The sequence below is a fragment of the Prenolepis imparis genome, unplaced genomic scaffold (assembly GCF_030444845.1).
Source record: "Prenolepis imparis isolate NDT839.2.m4 unplaced genomic scaffold, iyPreImpa1.0 SCAF_6, whole genome shotgun sequence".
Taxonomy (NCBI): Eukaryota; Metazoa; Arthropoda; class Insecta; order Hymenoptera; family Formicidae; genus Prenolepis; species Prenolepis imparis.
In genome coordinates, this window is record NW_028141164.1 from 19,637,044 (window position 1) to 19,661,188 (window position 24,145).

The following is a 24,145-nucleotide window of genomic DNA, read 5'->3' on the forward strand; positions in this document are numbered from 1 at the left end:
GTCCTCGTCCCCTTTTGGTCGGTGTGCGATGTGTTTTTGGAGTGTCTAGTTGTCCTGGTATTTTTATTTCTTCTTCTTCTTCTCCTTTAAATTTTTGTTCGCTTTCATCTTCTTCCTCTTCTGTTTCTTCCTCTGTTTCGACTTGAGTTGTCGGTCCTTCGAATAACTCTATTTCTTTTGGTTGTATGAATTGATCTTCGATGAATCGGACGTCTCTTCTTTTTACCACTGTTTTGCCACGCTTCCATAGTTTATAAGCTTTGGATTCTTGTGAGTATCCTACTAATGTGTATTCTTCGCCTTTTGGTAAGAATTTATTATTTTTGCGATTTTTTTCGAGCGCAATTACTCTACTTCCAAATTTTCTCATATATCCGACGTACGGTTTTTCCCCGGTCCACTCTTCATATGGTGTGACTTCATTTAATATTTTGGTCGGGCATCTGTTCCGTACATACGCTGCTGTGTTTATCGCCTCAGCCCATAAGGAAAGTGGTGCTTGTGCTTGTAGAAGTAGAAGTGGTGCTTGTGCTTGTAGAAGTATCTGGCCATTTCTACGAGAGTACGGTTCGCTCTCTCCGCGACTCCATTTTGTTGGGGAGTGTATTCCACTGTGAGCTGTCTTGCGATGCCTTCCTTTCTGAGAAATTCGTCGAATTCTTTAGAGAGATATTCTTTCCCGTTATCGGTTCGTAGTTTCTTTATGCAATGTCCTGTCATCTTTTCTACTCGATTCTTGTATTCTTTGAAGGCTTCTAACATGTCCGACTTCCTCTTCAATGGCTTGATTTCTATATATCTGCTTTTGTCGTCTATAAATGTAGCGAAGTATTTTGCTCCCGCCAATGATGATACACTCATTGGTCCACAAAGGTCACTATGGACCAGACCCAGTATCTCTTTTTCCCTTTTTTTTGTTGTCTTGAATGGTAATTGATGTATCTTACATTTTTCACATATTTCGCACGTCGGGTTTTCTGTGTTTAGTTTATCATTAATCCCTTTAACGATGTTTTGCTCTTTTAATTTTCGTACGTCATTAAAGTTTAAATGTCCTAGTCTTTGATGCCACTTCACTAAAGTTTCTTCATGCTTATTCAATAACACTGTGTTTTAGTTTGAGGTGTCTTTTATCGTGTATAGTCCGTTTTCTTGTCTCGCCTTCAGAGCAGTTGATCCATCTGGGCGTTTCACTATTGCACTGTCTCTTTGGAAGATCACTTTATATCCATTTTTTGTCATAGTAGACACAGATAGTAGATTGCTTTTGAATTTTGGCACCAGGATTGCTTCTTTTAATTTAATTTCACTTGACGCATTCACTTTTAAGTGAATTTGTCCTTTTCCAGCCGATTTTACACTTTCTTCTGTAGCAGTGTAGACTTGTGGTTGTTCATTATTTAATTTTCAGGATCATCGGTAGCCGCTTGATGACCATCCTTGTTTTTTCGAGCACGGGACTTCAACTTCCATTGCAACTTTTATCGCGACACTCTTGCCACTGCAAAAACTAAAATGCGACTGTGCGATTCTTTTTCGTTGATCCGCATGTGGAAAACCATTTATTTTTCCCTCCCATTCCCTCTCTACTCACATACACTTTCACCTATGAAATGTTTACGACTTTCCACGCCCTTTCTAACTCTTACCCAGAGACGTTAAAACACAACCTTTCCCAGCAAAAGTTACACATATGGATACAATATCAGACCTACATGGGTTAGCGGCCCCGATCCCAAGAAATTAACAAACTACTAAGCTACAACTAAAGCGTCCTCGCGAAAAAAATAACAAAAAAAAGGAAGAGAATTTTTTAATTTTATCATTAAGCGTCTATGTAAGCTAATATAATACACTTTCATCGATTAACATCTATACATTGGTTCTAATCTGATCTTATTTAAGTAATTTTAAATTTAATGAAATATATATATATATCTTAATTATTGAACGTACTCATATACCCAAGTACAATTCTTATATCCTACTCAGTTGCAAAATAAAGTTATAAGACATGTGCATATATATTATATAAAAAGAAAAAAAATTCATTTACATATTCATAATTTTAATTAGAATAAAAACGTGCATATATTCAAGTATAATCCCATATCTTACCCTGTGCAAAAGGATATCTAACATAAGAAGTTATATATATATAATATATAAAAAAAAACAAAACACACAACAAAATAAACAATATATATGTATATACGTATTATTAGAATAAGAATACATATATTCAATTATAATCATATATATATTCTACTTGATTGCAAAGCTATATGAATACAAATATAATCATAATCTTAAGGGAATATTATATACACAAATAATTAGATTAAGAATATCTATATACATATATACAGGGTGTTTCATTTTAATTGACGCATTGAAATAAGTGGAGAAAGACACGTGGGATTGAAAAACGTTTCAGACAAAAGTTATATGGTTCGGAGGGGGAAATAAGGCCATCTTATTTCCCCCTCCGAACCATACAACTGTTGTCTGAAACGTTTTTCAATCCCACGTGTCTTTCTCCACTTATTTCAATGCGTCAATTAAAATGAAACACCCTGTATATACTTCACTATGCATTATTACAGACATGTCGTCGTACTTCGCGATTCTCGTTAATTCGATTCACGCTCTTATTGGATTCGATTGTGGCGGACAACACCTGAATATTACTTCGGTATCGTTGCTCGATGTTGGTGAATGCAATCTTGATATACGGAAACCCAATTCAACCGACGTCTATGTGCAACTCCTACAACTCTCGGACTACAATGATGCAGAAGTTATCCAGTGCAAGGTGGAAATATCACGGACAATCTATCACTGTGGAATGCACTCGCATGTCTCCGTAGTCCATAACGGAAAAGCAGATTATATCCACGAAACCGGATATACAGTGTGCCGAAGGGCATTTCAAGATGGAACATTCTCCCTCGGGGATGGCAACATTATTCATGGACTAAGAGCTAATCAGACCACTTATCATAGTCTCACCTTAGCCGGACATACTAATAACGACGGAACCTGCAAAGGCACTCAGTACTCCGACCCTCACGGAACCTGGGACAACGCCATCGTTCAAGCCGTTGTCAAGATCTCCTTGAGGACATCGCACGTCCCCTTACAATTAAACTCCGGAAAAATAATATTAAAATCCGGAACCATTTGTCCCTTGAGCGAAAGATTTTGCATCGATTCAGAAAACGGATACTCGTATTGGAAACCCGTGCCAACATCTGCTTGCAATTTCCATCAATATGACGTCCTTTATGAGGGTTTAGCAACGAAAATTACAGATAATACAACTAATCCTCCTTCTCCGATTATTTATAGCCTGACTACGCAGGAGTCACGTTCGCACTCACGAAGACAAAAGAACAACCCTTGTGCGGATATACCTTATTTCGCACAGAGCACCCAAAACTCTTTATTCTAGAAACAAAGCAGGGAGATACCTTCGCCAGCCGAGGTATCATTCCCGTGGACAACCTGGATATATTCACGTATATGAATTCTAAATTCGTGTACGTGGAAAAACACATCAGACAACAAATGACTTCATTATATTATAATGTTATGCAACAAAAATGCGAATTAGAAAGACAGGTAATCACCAACGCCCTGTCTTTCGTTACTCTTCAACCAGATGAATTCGCATTTCGCCTTATGAAAGGAATCGGCTATATGGCAGTTACAACCGGAGAAACTACACACGTCGTCAAATGCATACCTGTAGATGTTGTAGTAAGGAAAACAAAGGAATGTTATACGGAATTATCTGTAACCACCCGCAACACTTCCTTGTTTCTCACCCCGAAATCCCGAATAATTTCTAAATTCGGAAATCAAAGGGAATGCAGTTTTGAATTACCAACTATGTACCGTATTGAAGATACCTGAGTTCAATTTACACATGAACCTCAAATCAGACAGTTACCTCCGCAACAATTAAAACCAATTACAACATTAACCTGGGATTATTTGATGCCAGGAGCCCTCGCTGTCAGCGGAATATACTCCGAAGAAGACATAGAAAAACTGAGGGATCACATTATGTTCACCGCGGAGAAACCCGCTCTTCTAAATACAGTTGCAAGAGGATTTACGGGATACTCTCCGATGCAATCTCCATGTATAATTTATTGGACGAAGCCTCTCTCAATAAAATTGCCGAAAGTGCCACCTCACGAGTATGGATCGGATTTATTTCATTCGGATCCGCAACCGCTGGAATCCTTGGCATTCTGATAATTATTCGCATCATAAAAATTTTCGTCGATACAGCTATTCACGGTTATGCCTTACATTCTGCCTATGGATGGAGCATGCATTTGCTTGGAGTCATTTGGAGCTCTCTCACTCATCTGCTACTTCATCTCGCACGAGGACCTGTCGATAAGACCGTTAACAAAAAACAAACCAAGGGACCACCATCACCTTCTGCCCCTGAAGACCTCTTCAAGGATCCTACCGTAATCGTTAATGGGTTTTCAAAAACAAATGATAATGCCTCATCCAACATCGAATCAGCAACTACTAATAATGTTTCCGATATTAATACATATCAGAATTTAAAGGATCGTTTAAAAGATCTCGAACAAATTCCTTCGAATACATCGCAAATTGTTCTTAAATAAGGGGGGAGGTGTGACGTCCCGCCATTTCACAAAACCATATTTTTGCGCGCTACTGTTTTTCCTGCGCCGTTCGTAGCCGTTCTTGACCTGTTCTTGAGCCGTTCTTGAGCCGTTCGTAGCCGTTCTTGACCCGTTCTTGACCCATTCTTGAGCCGTTCTTGACCCGTTCTTGATCCGTTCTTGATCCGTTCTTGAGCCGTTCTTGATCCGTTCGTAGCCGTTCGTAGCCGTTCTTGAGCCGTTCTTGTGCCGTTCTTGATCCGTTCGTAGACGTTCGTAGCCGTTCTTGACCCGTACTTGACCCGTTCGTAGCTGTTTTTAACCAGTTTGTAGCCGTTCCTGACCCGTTCTCGAGCTGTTCTTGACCCGATCGCAGCTGTTCCTGACCTGTTCTCGAGCTGTTAGATAACTGTTTGATAGATGTTTTTGACCCGTTCGTAGCCGCTTCTGACTCGTTCACTGTCGCTTATTAAAGTTTGATAGCCGTTCGATAACCGCTTGTAGCCGTTCGATAACTGTTTATAGCCGTTCGTACTGGTGGTTTCACTTTAATAACATAGAAAAAATGTACTCCGCCGAAAGAAGCAGCGGCTCCGGCAGACATGTGAATAATTACATACCGAATTGTGATGAAACTCCATCGTTTGAGAACAAATGCGACAAGTAAGTTTAACTTTTTCTATTTTTCTATTTTATATCTTTATATTTTTTACAAATTATATTATTTTTAAACTAATTTTATTTTTACAGCATTTTGTTGGAGCGTCGTGCGGTTCGTATACTAGGCAGACGATACGCATTGACAGCTACCGAATTCAAATTCCTCGAAATTGGTATCAACGTGGGTCCACCGAATTACGTGGAGACCGTTATAGGAGATCATCGAGGAAAGGAACTGATATTATCTCTCGAAACATGGAAGGGACTCTAAGAGCAATGTCACAATATTCAGAATTTCCTTCGGAGCGACTTTAAAAATGTCTACAATTTTATAAGCGTTGGACCGCTAACAGTGCGAGTTCATACGATTAACGACGCTAAACTCATAAATCTCGAATCTTTAAATGTACGCATGATGATGATCGAATCGACGTTACATCGTAAGTTCGATCTCGATCCATATATCAATGTAACTTTCGATTTGTTAGATCGATTGGTTAGAATTACAGAGACAGTCGATGTCAAGTTTACACAATTTTCTAATATCGCGTCCACTGTAACGGATAATAAAGAAGTATCAAATATAATACGCTAGCAACACCTTCAACAAGCATCAGCTCATTGATTGCGAGCTGGCAATTTTAGTTTTTTAGTTAATAATATGTAAAATATGTAAAAGAGAATAATAAAGAATTTTTAAGTTTAAATTATGATGTAATTTCTTTGCACGCATTTCCAATCCGCACTCTCTCCCACCCGTAAACAGTTCCCTAGCTCTTATACGTATAACTCCCAATAGTTGCGGGGTCCTTGCGGGGGATAATGTCATGTTGGGAAGGGGACCGCGAGGCTAGAGACCGAGAGGCTAGGGATCGCGAGGCTAGGGACTGCGAGACTAGGGATCGCGAGGCTAGGGACCGCGAGAGATAGCGCTTAGAAGAGAAACTAGGAACCGCAAGAGAGGTGTCACGGCGAGAAACATGACAGAGAGAGATAGCGCGAGGCTAGAGACTACGAGAGAGGTTTGCAAAGGAAAAGAAGAGGAATTTTAAATACTTATTTTTAATATTGACATTAATATTTTAATTACTATAAATGTGTATTTACATGAGTGTGTGTGTGTGTGTGTGTGTGTGTGTGTGTGTGTGTGTGTGTGTGTGTGTGTGAATTGAAATAAAAATATAAGAAAAATCAATAATATTAAATTTAAAAATAATAGGTATATATAAATCAATATAAAATTTAAAATATAAAAATAAGACGGCGGCGACTGCAAGATGTTGCGAGGTGGTGGTAGTGGCGGCGACTGCGGTGGCTGCTGCTGCAGTGGTGGGGCGGCGGTGATGGAACTTCTACATAACAGAAATTTTTTTTTATTATTAATTAATATATATTTTTATTTATTTATTATTATAAAATTAAAACTTACAATATAATCTTGCCCTCTTCACCGCCAAATTCTCGGGCTCCTCGGGCTCCTGGGGATTCCAATCTTCTATTATATCCTCAGGATATGGTTCCAATCCGAAGAGCTCGCAAAGTGCAAATATATCTACTCGCATCCACGGATTGTCTTCCTCCCACTCGCGGGCGTCCACAGTATCACCCCACATGTGATCGAACCAATACTTATCATTGCGGCGCACCATGCGTATCCACTGACGATTCTCAATGTTCATAAACCCATATATTTTAACAGAGTCCATTGTTATAGCGTCCTGGAAAAAAAATTTTTTTATTATATAAGTAACATAAGGAAATTTAATAATTCAATATACACACAATAAAAACAATACTTACAGGCGAAACAAACATCAAAAATATTGTCATAATGACGCTCTCAAAAAACCGCGCCTCAAAAAATGTATCTTTAAAAATCTCCTTCGACCCTAGGAAAAGAACATTTGTAAATATCCTTCTAAACAGGTTCCTCCAAAAACTTGGTCCAAAAAAATCATACTCAAACTCCATTATTTTCGTACTTCACGAGACTGTGACGAAAGTCGCAGAGACAAACTCTCTCTCCATAGGCCTCTCTTCATCTCCTCAGATAAATCGTAGTAAACTCGGGCGCTATCTGTTTATAATAAATTTGAGTGGCCGAATATCTGCGCTCTCCCTCTTACCCGTTAAAAGTCCCCAGCTCTCATACGTAGCTCCCAATAGTTGTGGGGTCCTTGCGGGGGATGATGTCATGTGGGGAAGGAGAATACGAGGCTTAAAGACCGCGAGAGCGCTTAGAAAAGATAGCGCGAGGCGTTTATGAGAGATGGGGAACGCGATGCTAAGGACCGCCAGAGAGAGGTGCACGCGAGAAAGGGATAGCGCGAGAGCGCTTAGAAGAAAGAGCGTGAGGCGTTTATGAGAGAACGAGAGGCACATGTGAGAAAGATGTTCGCGAAGGAGAGCGCGAGATAACGCGAGAGACCTGCAAGGTGAGAAAGAAATATCGCGGAGAGATAACGCAATAAGAATTTTTTAAAATGATTTTAATAATTTTAAATGATTTTAATAATTTTAATACCATTTTTTCGTTAAGAAAGATAGCGTTCGCAGTAGTACGACTATGAGAGTTCTAACTCAGGTCCTCCGAGGAGGGTACGGGGCGCGGGGGTATCTCGGAGGCGAGGGGGTCGCAGAATCGGGGGGGAATGGGTCCTAAGCATGTTCGACAACTGATTATCTTTGTGATTGATGGCTACCCGAATTCGTAACCGGTGCACTCTAGAAGCCATAAAACTATGTTTCCCATTTTATAGGTGCAAATGTAAAAGCGTTGACGTTCGGCAGTTTTGTACCCTCGCAGAAAATCTCCCATAAACGAGAGCGAAACATCTTCCTTAATATTTTTTTTCTAAGAAGAATTGCGATAATTTTGAGGAGATGGGGCTAAAACTTATGGAGAATGGGTCTCCGCGTCAAAAAGTCTTTAGCATTCGACGAGTTAAAGTGTCCTATGCGAAGTGTCAGTGGCATAGTGTAGTGAGTTAAAAAGAAATGGAAAATAATAATTTCGAGAGAATATTAGACGAGTCTTCTGATGAAGATGTGATTATAGTTGAAGACAGTGATGAAGAGATGGATATAAATGTTGAAGTTAATAATGAAGAGGAAGAATTATCCGATGACGATGAAATACGTGTTTTACAAGACTCAGATTATGATAGTGAGTGTAGTAAGGGCAATATTGAGAAAAAGGTGCAGAATTTAAAACTGGCCGACGTTAGAGACATCGATGAATTGCAAAAAAAGTGTGGTATTTATTTTTATTATGAAACTGATTATGGTACCAAATTTTGCACAGCGTGTTTCCTGCAAGTAAACGACTTGTTCACACGTGCTCGTGCTGTGCGTAAACACGAGAGTAAAAGATACGTTTATCTTTTGGGGGAAACTTGCAGTGAGTGTAGAAGTTCAGTGTACCAAATAGTATCGTGCAATCTGTGCCCTATTTGCAAACAATAAACTATTTAAAAATTAAAACACTTAAAGTGAGAACTCTGAAAGTGAAGATGGCGTCTCAGGAAAGATTGAAGAATATTCCAGTGACTTCAATGGTGCATTATTTAAGAAATCGCGAACTTGGTGTGCAAAAACCTCAAGCAAGAGATATGACCCATTTTCTGCAATCATGAAAAGAAATTAATAAGAACTGGCGTATGTAATACTGCGTCGTATCATCTAAACACAACCGAATCGCGTGTTTTCAGCGTCGATATCAAGAGTATTGCATTTTTTAAGTGGACAAAAGAAAGTTTGTATTGGTCGAATGGATATGACATTGCCACCATTGCCACTATTGCTATTGCCATCCAAATCAGATGTGTTGCCAGAACATAATATTCCGGATTCGGACCTAGAAAACGATGAGTCGGATGTGAGGGGACCGAGATTATATTGTAAGTACTCATTTTAAATAAATTAAAAATATAAATAAAAATATATAATTATTAATTAAAAATATAAAAAAATTTTTTGTTATGCAGAAACCGCATCCACCTCGCCATGCCGCCGCCGTCGCACTTCCGCTTGCCGCCCCACCGCCCGGCCACCCCACCGCCGTTATCACATCCACTGCTGGGAGTCTATTTCTTATTATTAATTTTATCATTTATAATATTAATTCATTTTATTATCTATTATCTTTTTATATTTTATATCATATTATTAATAATCATATATTTTTTTATTATATTTGAAATTCTATATTCGATACTCTTTTTTTAAATTTTATATTCTTATATTATTCCCCTTTTATATTATATTTACATATTATTCATTTTAATATCAATTATTTTTATATATATTATTTTTATATATTCAATTTTTTTTCTTATATTATCTTATATTCAGACACACATGTATTACACGCATATATGATTAAAAATTATTATTAATATTAAAAGAAAAAAAATATATTTATTCTAGAATAAGATGTCCTTCTCCTCTCCCCCATCGCGACATTATTTAAATTATTAAAAATTATTATTAAATATTATTAATAGAAAAAATTCTCTCTTGCGAACACCTCATGCTCTCCTAAGCGCTACCTCTCTCGCAGTCCCTAATCTCGCGCTATCTCTCTTTTATATATCTCGCCGCAACATCTCTCTCCTTCACGTTCGCCTTACGCCCTCTCTTTCTCTCGCGTTCACTTCACGCTTTCTCTTTCTCTCCTAAGCGCTACCTCTCTCGCAGTCCCTAACCTCGCGCTATCTCTCTTTCATGTACCTCGCCGCAACATCTCTCTCCTTCACGTTCGCCTCGCGCTATCTCTATCATCTCTCGCGCTACCTCTCTCATGGTCCCTAGCGTCGCGGTCCCATTCCTCGCATGACGTCATCCCCCGCAAGGACCCCGCAATTATTGGGAGCTATACGTATAAGAGCTACCCAGTGAAAACAATCTAGTCAAAGTGATGTCAATATGACATCAAAACCGTCGTTTGTCATCATTGCGTCAAGGAAATAGTTTTATATGACGAAAAATTGACATCATCTATAATTGACATGCATGACAAAATATTATATAAGAAAAGGTGAAAAGGTAAAATTATTATCTAAACAGATGTTTAGATAATAATTTTAATGACAAAAACTCATTATAACATATATATAGTCATTTTGATGTCATTTTGATATCAAAATGATTATATATTAATGGTACAATTTGTGATTTATATACCCTATTACAGCACAGAATATTTTACAATTACATTGAAGCAATAATATGTTACAATCTTACAAGTTATGCAATGTAATATTGTAAAGATATTTTATATGTGTGTATATATATATATATATATATATATATATATAATATATGTACATTCTGATACATTGTGTCAATTGCGTGCGTGTGTTTGTTACAATAAAATACCAGGACCGAAACGTACACAAATAGACCAAAATATATATAAATATTAAAATATTACTCTTTTCTTGCAGCGGATTAATAATGCTGTACGCAAGGCAGTGGGTAAGGAACGAGCGCGGCAGCGGAGATACGTCGAGCGGCGCCGTACGTATATTTCGCCCGCTGCACCGGGATACGTACACGCACCTTCAGCAGCAGCGTATATACCCGCACCGCTGGTAGCACCAGGATATGTGCCCGCACCGCCGGCAGCACCAGGATACGTGCCCGCACCGCTGGTAGCACCAGGATACGTGCCCGCACCGCCGATAGCACCAGGATACGTGCCCGTACCGCCGGCAGCACTAGGATACGTGCCCGCACCGCTGGCAGCACCAGGATACGTGCCCGCACCGCCGGCAGCACCAGGATACGTGCCCGCACCGCCGGTAGCACCAGGATACGTGCTCGCACCGCCGGCAGCACCAGGATACGTGCCTGCTCCGCCGGCAGCACCAGGATACATGCCCGCTCCGGCGGCAGCACCAGGATACGTGCCCGCTCCGCCAGGATTTCTACGTTATTTCTAAATCTTGTACAAATCTTGTACAAGGCATTCTTATAAGAATGTAAGAGGGTAATCGTCATCTATAATTGACTCGAAAAAAAGAAGTAAAAAATGTTGAATTACATGCGATTATATTTTCTACATATTTCTTTTACTTTTTATACACAACTATATAAAAGTTAAAAGAAATATTTAAAAATATAATCGCATGTAATTCAACATTTTTTACCCTATTTTTCGAGTCAATCATAGCGATGACGATTACCCTCTTACATTCTTATTATAAGAGTGCCTTGTACAAGATTTTAGAAAGCGCTAAAAAAAATAAAAAAAATAAATCTCTAAAAAAAAAAATGATGTGAACGCGTAGACATTTTATAATAAAAATGTATGCATTTATAATAAAATTGATTAAAAAATAAATCTCTCTCTGATACATGCTCACATTATAAATAATAAATATCAAGTTTACAAATCTCTCTCTCTCTCTCTCTCTCTCTCTCTCTCTCTCTCTCTCTCTCTCTCTCTCTCTCTCTCTCTCTCTCTCTCTCTCACTGTCTCTCTCTCTCTCTCTCTCTCTTTCTGTCTGTCTCTCTCTCTCTCTCAAAATGTTCGTTCAAAATAAGCGAGTGATTTTCGAGAGAGAGACTGTGCGTGCGTGTGTGTGTGTGCGTGCATGCGTGCGTGCGTGCGTGCGTGCGTGGATAGTGCGTGTGTGTGTGCGAGCGTGCGTGCGTATGTGCGTGCATGCGTGAGAAAGAGAAAGAAGACACGCAGCAGTAATATTAGTGTGTGTGATGTATACATGTATATTACCCTATACATGTATATAACTCTGCATGAAAGAGACGAAGATAATATGATTGTCTGTCCTTGTCAACTACACCGATTACAGCTCTCTCTATCGCGATATCACGCAACTAATTTTTTGCTCTGTTTTATTCCTCAGCCTCATCTCGCACACACACATATAAATGAAATATTTCTATATCGAAATCTTTTTTATTAGACTTCTAAACTCATTTCTGCAAGTTCACTGATACTCCTTCATGCAATCCTTAGGGCGAAGTTCTCTTATTTCGAATGTACAAATTGTAAAACTTTTATATTAAATAAGTATTGTTGTGAGCTGTCACGAGAAGCTAATAAAAAAACTTGAATTTTCTAATTTTTTGTCATTTTACATTAAATTCGGATCACTTCGCCCTAGATTACTATATTCACTTTAATCCTGGAAAAGCTTTTTTTATTCTATTAAACCAATAAAAAGTTCTCGATATAGAAAAATATAACCGTTTTGGTCGGTAAAACAGACGCTTTAGGATCCCCTTAATGGGAGAAAAAATTGAAGAAGCTTTACTACTCGAAAATGTTGCATAGTTTTTGCTTGGCACTGACATAGATTTTTTCCGCCCAGTATAATCCATTTTTCGCCGATTTTCGTTCTTTTTGCAGATAATACTTGGAGATTGATCACTGCAAATCTTTTGCAGTTGCTTTTGTTTTCGTTCACCTTGGCTGGGATTATCTTGGAACTTCTTAAGGAAAATTCTTTTAAACTCAAAATTTTCCTCGACAGGTTTCTTTCTGAAGATTGTCTCACTCTCTTTATCTTGTATTTGATGCATATTTTCTTTAACTGCATTCAAAACGTCGGAGTTCACCTGAGGCAAAATCTTGAAGTCGCTCTCATCATCACTATCGCTAAGTTTTCTAACTTTGCCTTTACGAGGACCTTTTTTTTTCGAGGTGGCATATTGTTCTCCTTATCTTCACTGTCTTCATTAGATGAGTCTACGTATCGCCTTGATGGCTTTCTTTTTCTTGGAGCATCATTTGCCTCTGTTTCAAGTGATGTTTTATCCTCAGCTCTTTTCAAACCTTTAACTGCATCATCATACTCACCTGCAGTAACAAATGTAAGAGTAATAATAGTTTCAACAGATTTTCAACTATATAGCGCTATTAAAGAACAGTTATTTAATGTAATAGTAATGTTAAAAAATTCGATTAGAACTTAAAGCATCAGCTTAAACTTCCAATTATCACAGGAAAGAAACACAATAAATAAACATTTTATATTTACTACATACAACTTAATTTAATGAAGAATAGATGAAAAGAAATTGACATATCATATTTAACAAACTTACGGTATAAGTGAAGAATTGATCCTTTATGAAGAGGCCAATGAATGTTAGGTACAATACAATTTTTTACAGCTCTCTTTAAGTGTACAGGTCTTGATCCTTTTTCAGGCCAATTTTTTGGAGGCCAGAACATATCAGTAATCTTATCGTCAGGCTTGTTAATCCATGTAACAGATCCATGAACTACTGCGATTGTTTCTCCTTCTTCTTGTTCCTCTCCTATGAAGGCCATCACGGCATACTGGAAAACAATAACACACATTATAAAATAAAAAAATACAATTAACTTAAAATCATATATACTCAAAACAGTGCACAAATGTCAAAGTACTATATATAATGCTCAGCAAAGAAATGATATATTACACAAGAACGATATAAATGCATAAATATATAACATATAAATATAAATATTTAATATTTTAAAGAAATATTTGAATAACATTCTTGAATGCTTGATATAATTAAGATACTTTAATAAAGTGAAGAAAGAGAAGTCATACATTTTTATCCAAGACAATCGAACAAATTACACAAACAATGTTGACAATAAATTTTTCAAAAAATATACTTATTCATAAATATATATATACATTATATATATATATATATATTGCTATAAACTTCAAACACACATTGCTAAACATAAAACATTAATATATAGTAAATTCCAAATAGAAATGTTACTTTATCTCAACAAGAATTGATTATTTATAATTTTACTTTATCTCAACAAGAATTGATTATTTTTTAAAGAAATCTTAATCACAAATCACAAGTAAAAATAGAAATGTAAACCATATCATAAAATATAAACTAGATTAATATCTAATGTCGACTATGTGAGACAGTAGTAGAAAACAACAATAACCATGTAGCATATAACAGGTACATAAACAGACAATAATCGCACAACAGAACAAACCTTACCCTTATCAGTAGTCATAATATACCACAAGAGCTGTGCGCAAGAGGAATACATACGACCTTATATTTTCAGGAATAAGAATACATTTCATAATTGTATGATTCATCTCCCAGGATCTAACTGTTTCATCTAGTTGGGAAACAAGAACGATGCCAATCAAGGATGAGTCCATTGGATATTGATAATAATTATTTTGTGTCTGAAATTTCTATCCACGTAGGATCACTACATTGTCTTCAGAATAAACAATATTTCGCAATAAAACCACTGATCCGTCCTCAGTCTTAAAACAATGATCAGGAGCAACGCATCTCAATATAAATTTATTGCTTGTAAGCATTTTATAGTGTTCCCCTTGAACAGTTTCATTGGGATCAATATGATTTCCTTTCAACTGTATACCCTCAATAATATTCTTCGACTTTGACAAGTGTCCATTGATTTCAGCATCTCTTCTTGCTAATTGTTGCAAAGGGTGATATTCTGATCGTAATGATTGCTTGATTGTCTTCAAATAATTTTCATATGGAAACACACTAAATAAGTCCAAGAATCCATGTTCATCGCATTCATCAGCTAGATGAATAAGTCCATGCATATTAAACAAAATAAAATCACGGCTGAAGACATGGCTACTAGATTGTACAAATAAATTCAAAAATTCTCTAGCAGCATTTCTCATTGCATTATTCTGCGCGAGTGAAGGAGAAGCTAAAATATAAATGCTACAATGGAAGAGTAAGAAAGTGTAATATATTCTGTTAGGAGTATGATCCTTCATTATTTTAATACCATCATATAGTAAAAATCTTCTAAGCTCTGTACCCTTAAGATGAGCAACCTTCTTAAATCGATAAGACTTTCGGTTGAATTCTCTGGGAATAAACTGTCTAATCCATGCTGAAGTATTTTTAAAAGCTTCTGTTTTCATCTATTAATTTGCCTCGGTTTCTTGTTTCTAATAATCGCATTAAAAATCTCTTCATCACACCAAGGCACACAAGATGAAGATATTCAAGCCTAAATTGGGATACCATTTTAATATTGAGTCGCTCTTCTAATGGTGATAATCCTTGATGGATTCTTGGCTCAGGATTTCTTCTGTCAATAAATGATTGGTCTGTGCGTTTCTGTCCATTATTCAAATAAACCATCCTGTTATGGTACCATTCACCTTCAACCTCACATTTTTCACAAGAAAATAATCCATTATGTCCAATGGTGCATTTCACGAAAGATCTCGCTGGAGCATCACAAATGAAGTTATGTATAGACACATCATAAATATGATCATTAAATTCAAAACCATTTGTGGAAAGTTCCTCCATCCTCTTTAATAAATTCTTTTAAAAATTGTTCTAGTGTTGAGGGCTTTGACTCTGTACCAAAATAAACACTAATAATAAAAGGCTCACAAGTCTTGTCAGCCAAGGATCTTAAAATGGGCCAAAAATGTAACTTTCCATTTCTATCCAAAGGCAATCCCTCTATGCTGATATTCAATCGTATTTGTTCATGAGTATCTAAATATTCTTGAGGCTACATATAATCTGCAATTTACAATATTCAGATATTCTGTGTGTGAATTTCAGTACTTTCAATAAATGACTTTAATACTACAAATACAGTGCATAATAATACAAACTATCTTCACAACAATCTTACTCTCTATTAATAAACATTTTATAACTTAATCACACATCTATATGAATTCAAAGACTATAGCAAAACTGTTCGCATAAATATTTTTTCCCCTCTCTCTAAGTGTCCGAATATATACATACTAATTTCCTAACATATTGCAATTATAATCATCCAATGTAGGGCATGTTCCGATATACATTGTGTTAGTACTGAAATCTATAGTTTACATTACGTACATTATATATTTTCAATACTGGTAGTGTATATCAGAACCTGCACATTGCTATATTGAATGATTATAATTGCAATATATGTTAGGAAATTCAGATTATTTGTTTAAAATGATATATTTAAATATTTATCATGTTCATCTCATGTCATGTTTCATTCTTCGCTACAATGTAGCTTTTCTTATTTTATTATTACGTTATTATAAGTGCTTAAAACTTATACGATATATGATGTATACTTACGGACACTTAAAGAAATATGAGAAAAACCTCCTCTGGACATTATTTTTTATATATATACAAATTAGGCACAAGCATTGGACATTGTGACAGAGCCTCATGCTATATTGCTGCATTCCGACATTCACGGCCTGAACTGCCAGTAGTACCACAAATCTATTATTATATAATATATATTATTATAGATTGTGAATAGAGCGAATGTGTGTGTGTGTGTGTGTGTATGAAAACAGCAATATATAACATCATCACTATCCATGAGAAGAACATCTTACCTTAACCTCAATCACAACAGACGTATGCTGTACGAAATAGAAATATTAATGATACAAAGAGTATAAGACTATACTGAAAAGAAAAAGTGAACTGAGTGCCTAAATAATCACAATTGGACTAAACTGGTTGAAGGCACATTAATTAAAAAAAAAAAAAAAAAAAAAAAAAAAAAAAGACGTATGCTGTACAAAAAAGCAAGGAAATACTATACGAATAATTCATATATACTTGTCTTTTATCCATGTTGATCCAATCTGTTCGATTTAAAGTTGTATTTTTTATCAACTATCACTTTATATTGTGCACTTGAAATTTCGCACTGCTGGCAGATGACGTAGAACGTAAAACTATATCATCGAGCATGAACAGTACAGTGATGCGCAGCGCGCAGCCGTGGAAATAAAAGTTACGCATGTGCACAATTGACTTCTTGTGTAGCGTTGTAGCAGTAAACGAAGAAAAACTAACAATTACTGAATATTTTATTTTTACATTTTATAAATGTAACTGTAATATTTCTCATAATATTACAGTTATATTCCTATATATATATATATATAAAAGGGGGGGTGGGGTATAAAAAAAATAAAGAAAAGGAAACACAAACAATAAATAAATAAAGGAACAACCGAATAACATCTTCAAATGGAAATTTCAGATGGCTGAGGGAATCAGAAGAATGATTATCTTAATCTTAATAAGTGACTTACGATCGGCGCATGAAATAATAGGCTACGACTGCGGATCGGCATCCGCAAATCTTACTACGCCATCACTACTAAATATAGAAGAATGTGACATACCCCAACAAAATGTAAATTCAAGCAAAGTTTATATTCAACTCCTTCAAATCAACGAATTTCAATTCGTAAAAGTAATTCAATGTAAAGTGGAAATAGATCGATTAATAAAAAAATGTCGAATGTTTTCTCACACTATGGATGTATTTAATGGAAAGTACGCATACGTCGAAGAGATATCACAAGACGATAGGACTACATAGCCGACGTACGTATAAACACTAATAAAGTACAATTCAGATCCGGAATAGCGTGCGAGCTCAGCTCCACTCATTGCTCACAAGGAGAGTACCCCAACTGCCAACCGAGTTTTTTAATGAGCTTTGGTGTGGTGGTAGGCGAGGAAAATATAAGATTACGCCTCCAACATTAGCCGTAGATACGCAGTAGTTTTCGAGAAATCGAGGATTGAAATTAGGCGAGCACGTTATGTATCTTAAATTTAAAGGTTTTATCGCAGTATTTGGTTAGGCGCGCGGCGAACGCGTTAGACTTACGATCTGAAGATCAGGCGTTCGCGTCCCGTCGTTGGTTTATTTTATTTTTTTTTTTCTTTTTAATTCAACTTACTTTTTATTGCAAATGTACATTATTCTATTTATTCATAATTATTTATTGGCATTATTAATTATTTTAAATAAAAGAAATAATAAAAATTGTTCTAATAAAATTATATATTACGCACAAAACCAGTCTGTTCTAGGATGCCACAAAAGATTCGCACATAAAGGAGAGAAGGCACAAGTAGAGGGGAAAACAAAGGAGAATTCGTATACCTGAAGAACGGTCGGCTCTTTTGTTAAGTTTAAACGGTCGTCTCTAACATTAGTTTCAAGTTAGAATCCGACCTTTAGTTATATTTTAATTGTTATCAATTTTTAAAAACAAAATGTTTTTAACAGTCGAGGTTACGCTATAAAATGTTGAAAATTTTATTTCGAAACAAATTATTTCTCGAAAGATTCTTTTAAATTTGTATAATATATAATTATATTAGAAGGATTTTAATTATTTCTTCCATTTAAAATAATTAATAATGCCAATAAATAATTATGAATAAATAGAATAATTTACATTTGCAATAAAAAATAAGTTAAATTAAAAAATAAAAAAAAATAAAATAAACCAACGACGAGACGCAAACGCATGATCTTCAGATCGTAAGTCTAACGCGTTTGCCGCGCGGCTAACCGAATGCTGCGATAAAATTTAAATTTAAATTTAAGATACATAACGTGCTCGCCTAATTTCAATCCTCGATTTCTCGAAAACTACTGCATATCTACGGCTAATGTTGGAGGCGTAATCTTATATTTTCCTCATCTACTACCACACCAAAGCTCATTAAAAAACTCGGGTGGAAGTTGGGGTACTCTCCTTGTCAGACATAGAAGGAGGGGATACCTTTTGGGATCCCGTACCTGCAGACACTTGTAAATTTTCAAGCTACGGAACATTATACGAAGGCTATGCGGAAAAAATCGTCGACAATATAAATCAACAGGCTCAAGTGGTCTACTCATTGACCACACAAAACACCATCTTTGCTTTAACCAGCAAGGGAAAATACGTCACCTGCGGATACACTCTTACACGTACGGAGCATCCAAAATTGATTATTTTTGAAACTGCACCTGGGATTGCAATCTTTAAAAAACAAACGCGCGTAGCAAATCTCGATATATTTATGTATATGAACTCTAAATACGCAAATAAATCAACTATACAGAAATATCTTGTTACAACAATGTAATTTAGAACAACAAATGTTGCAAAACGCGCTAGCGATAGCGACACAGCCGGATATCTTCGCGTATCATTTAATGAAAGGACCCGGATATATGGCCCTGCTAGCGGGAGAAGTAATTCACATAGTAAAATGCGTACCTGTCGAAGTAAGAATCGCAAGAACAGAAGAATGCTACGATGAATTACCAGTATTAAGAGGAAACGAGACATATTTCTTGACCCCTCAAACTCATATTTTGTTACGACAAGGAATACAAACAGCGTGCAATGCGTTGCGCCTGCCATGTATCTCTTAGAAGATCCTTGGTATAAATTTACACCGAAACCTGTGGACACATTGCCGCTGGCAGTTATGAAATTACCAAACCATTAACCAAACCCACTTGGAAATACTCAAGCCCAGGATTACTCGCCACACAAGCGGCATATATACAGAAAATGATCTCGAAGAACTTAGAGATCACATAATGTTTCCAGCCGAACAACCTGCTGTGCTAAATAGCATAGCAAGGGGCGTACTGGGAAGACCCTCGCCTATACAGGGAGGATCGCTCTCAAATTTACTAGACAGAAACGTTGTAGAAAAAATTGCAATTTCAACATGGGAAAAATTTTGGAACAAATTTTTAATTTTCGGTAACATCAGCGCAGGAATAATGGGCATTTATTTAGGAATAAGAATCTTCAAATTAATACTGGATACAATAGTACACGGTTACGCCTTGCATATGGTATATGGATGGTCCTTATACCTGCTGGGAGTATTAGTCATATGGGATTCCCTCACACAGTTACAATTACACTTAAAACTGAAAAGACCACTGCCAGCGAACGAAGCCACAGCTCCAGTCTTAAACACCGAAAAGGAACAACCTATTTACGCCGAAATAAAACCAAAACACAACCGCACTTACCCTCCTCTTCCCACCAAAAAAACCTCTAATTACACCCTACAACTAAAAATATATTTTAAAAAAAAATTTTACAAGAAAAAATTTATTAACAACGGCCAAGAAACCGGAGTCATATAAGAAGAAAGGTATTCCGCCATTACAAATACCCCCATTCTCACTCCGCATATATACAGCAATGCTTACAGGTTACCCATCAACATCACAATAAAATTTTTTTTCTGTATTTCGATCCCTACAGAAATGGAAGTACCCTACATCGACACGGACTTCCTGACTCGTAGTCGCCTGAAGGTAACTGTAGTAAGAGCAGAATCACCGCTCCTCTTCTGGGTGCAGTTAAAAAATAGTAAGAAGGATCTCCTGGAAATGAAAGAGGAACTTCACTTCCGGATGGAGAGAAGAGCCAACTCGTTATTAATATTCCCAGAACACATGAAAGAAAATATGGATGTTGTGGTAAAGGATCACAAAATTTGGCGACGAGGGTTTATTAAAAACATAAGCGAGAGCACAGGAACGGTTCATGTAATACTCGGCGATTGGGGAAGGGTAGTATGTCGTCGCCCGATATCTACCACCTCGAAGACTGATTTATAAAGTTATCTTGGCAAGCCTTATTATGCGGATTAGCCCATACCACGTCCCGTAACAAAGAAACAACGTGCAACAAAGAAAAACAAGAGAACTGTGTCGACTGCTCCTAGAAGGACAAGAAGGGTGGATAAATATAGTCCACCCTTTAAGAGAAGGAGCAGCCTTTGTGAAGCTGCACATGAACAATAATAATAAATTTCTCAGTCAAGCATATAACTTCAGAGACGCACTCATCCAAATGGGCCACGCCGACCTATCCTCAAAGCTCACCACAGACGTTGAACCAACGGTCTAAAGAAAAAAAAAACATACTTATACTTATATACTTTGAGACGTGACAATTGTTCATTTTAAAATCCGTCCGTCACAAGGGTCGAAAGACCCGACCGGGAAGGATTTGGGGCCTCTGCTCTCTCTAGAATAAGAGAGAGAGAGAGCGATCCGAGCGCGGAATCGGACGCGATTCCGCCGCTTCGCGTGCTGCCGTAGCCAATAAGGTTTTTTGGTGATTGCTGCGGCAGCAATTACAGAAATTAGCGGAGGTCAAGGGGGAAGCGACGACATCTCATCCGGAGGAAAAAGCGACGAAAGAGAGAGAAACAGGACGAGGGGAGGCCACGCCATACGGAACACGCTAGGTGAGCCCGCTTTTAAACTATCGCGACCTTGATTGCTTTTCGGGACAGTAGTTGCCGCATAAAAACATTGAAGACAATTTCCTCTTCCCTAGGAATCGAGAGCTGCGGAAAGGGGAAGATCACTCCGCGCGAGAGTGCGCAGGAGCCCGCCACGGAGTTACGGCAAGGGACCCGATAGCATACCCGGCGCCTGGACCCGGATGCGATTCACAATCGATTGAAGACTCGCGGCGGACGACATCCGGTGTCCGCGGCTGCCGACGTCGGGTCCTCCGTAAGCTGCCGAAAGAATTTCCCGCCCGGTATCCTACGGGAATGGAAGGATGACTCCGGTGACGGGAAAAGGAACACGAAAACGAAGGGCAATAAGAACGACCACGGGGACCCTCCAGGCCGCCTCACGGCCCTGATTACAGGAGCGCCCCGATCGGCCTAGTTCGGCGATACGGCGCCAGCATGTCTCCGGCGGGACTTCCGCTCGTCACTGTCTGGCGAGACTCGGGAGAGAGTAGAGGTCCTATCGTCAGCCAAGGAATCGGGAGATCATTGTCGAAACGAGAGCGCGAGATCCTGCTGGACGAGAGTTGGTGAGACGTCGTCGTCATCCCCGACACCTCCAGATATTTGAGGTAGAACGTTCGAACGAGTCGCACCGAGAAAACGGAGCCGTAATTAATAAAATTAGCTGCCGGAATGACGGTAATCGTAACATAGTAAAATTACGCGATTTTCCTGGTGACGGCCTCAGGTGAAACGACTCGTTCGAACCCTATTGTTTTCGCGGATAATCTCTCTTTCTCTCTCTCTCTCTGCGAAACCCACAGTCCGAGCTCTAGTAATGTAAAGTCCTTCGATCTCTTGCATGTGTGACGCGATTAATGCATCGACCCTAGCTGCCGCTTTGGCAGACGGTCGGTGAGTTCGTAATTGCGATTTTTGTGTGTTTCTTTTGTAGCATTCTTTACATAAGGGTGAGCGAAGGGCGACGCGAAATTGATCCGACCCTTCGTACTGTTGTAATTAGTGCGAGTGCGAGGTAGTCGATTCGAGATTCACGCGGGTAGTGGGTACCGGACGGATCACGTGCGCGGCGCGTGTAAGTTGATATCCCGGCGCGTGGGCGCAAGTGTTTTGTAGAATCAGATTCCGGGCTTAGCGCGCGGCTTACACGTGTCTCAATGACGGCCGAATATACGAAAATTTCGATATGATCCGGGTACACACCACGTAATCTCGATAGATAGAATCTCGCCGATTGACTCGTAAAGCGTTCCGGCGGCTAATGAGAGCCGCTCTCTCTCTCTCTCTCTCTCTCGTGTCGGGGAAGATCGTCGCGGAGAAACAAGGCAATTGCCGACGTTGAAGCGTCGATTCTAGCTGCCGGGGCCCGGTTAAGCCTCGCGGGGCGAAAATGACGGTGTCGAGGAATCGTCCTCGAAACTATTGTTTTCGGAATAGTGGTTGTCTGCCTGACTTCGACCTTGGACACGAGAATCGAGACCCATCAGCGATAGCGGGCGACCGCGAGACGACCACCGAATACTGGTCGTCTTTACCTAAATTTTATTATTGTAATTCTTATTTATTTTCTTTTGTCTTGCTTAACTTTCTAATTATTTTTTTTGTCGAAATACACTCATGAAAATTCAGAAAGCTTTGTCCCGTTATTCTCACTCTTCCGGTCGCAAAACGAACCCTTTCTGTCGGCCGAGCTGCCGTGCTTGTGATCGCCACGATCTCTTGGAGTGGGTAATCGATCGAGTGTTGCCATATTCGAGACGTACGCGTCGACCGCGTCGCGGATTTCCCGGTGAGTAACGGTACGGTTTCCCGTACCTGGCGCCCAATTAAAGTCAGATCGCGATAGAGTCCCGATAAAATCGAACTTCCGATTATTCCGAATCAATCAAAAGATCGTGTCAGTAGTGATATAAGGAGAGTTCTAACTCAGGGGCAAAGAGGAGGGTGAGGGGCGAGGGGAACCCAGGGCGCGGGGGAATGACGTCACGCGGGGAGGGGGATGACGTCACGCGGGGAGAGGGGATGACGTCACGCGGGGAGGGGGAATGACGTCACGCGGGGAGGGGGAGGCGTCCGCGGGGAGGGGGAAGCGTCCGCGATTTTTGTGCCTGGTTCGCGAGGGGTCCGCGGGGTGGGGGAGGCGTCTGCGATTTAGGTGACGGGTCCGCGAGGGGTCCGCGGGGAGGGGGAGGCGTCCGCGAGGTTAGGATCCGCGAGGGGTCCGCGGGAGGGGGAAGCGTCCGCGATTTAGGTGACGGGTCCGCGAGGGGTCCGCGGGGAGGGGGAGGCGTCCGCGAGGTTAGGATCCGCGAGGGGTCCGCGGGAGGGGGAAGCGTCCGCGATTTAGGTGACGGGTCCGCGAGGGGTCCGCGGGGAGGGGGAGGCGTCCGCGAAAGACCGCATGAAGCTTTGTTGGTGAGGGGTCTGCGGGGAGAGGGGAATCCGCGAAAGACCGCATGAAACTTTTTGGGTAAGGAGTCCGCGGGGAGAGAGGAATGTGAAGGATAGCGCGAGGCGAACGCGAGAGAGAGAGATGTCGCGAGAGAGACGTTCGCGAAAGAGAGATAGCGGTAGCGAGATGATGCGGCGATTGAGAGCGCGAGGTGTTGCAGCGAGGCGTATATGCAAGAGCGAGAGAGATATCACAAGAGCGAGAGAGAGATGTTGCGAGACGATGCGGCGATGGAGAGCGCGAGAGCTGATGCAGCGAACGAGAGCGCGAG

At 39.1% G+C, this 24,145-nt stretch overlaps 1 protein-coding gene across 1 annotated transcript; it reads right to left on the reverse strand.

Annotated features, from left to right (window-relative positions):
- Positions 1 to 12,898: 12,898 nt before the first annotated feature.
- LOC145937950 (uncharacterized) lies at positions 12,899 to 16,949 on the reverse strand. The gene is made up of 3 exons (XM_083041296.1): positions 16,935 to 16,949; positions 13,392 to 13,629; positions 12,899 to 13,143 (listed from the first exon to the last, which is right to left on the reverse strand). The coding sequence occupies exons 1-3, from the start codon at positions 16,947 to 16,949 to the stop codon at positions 12,899 to 12,901; spliced, it is 498 nt and encodes a 165-aa protein (XP_082897422.1).
- Positions 16,950 to 24,145: the final 7,196 nt, after the last annotated feature.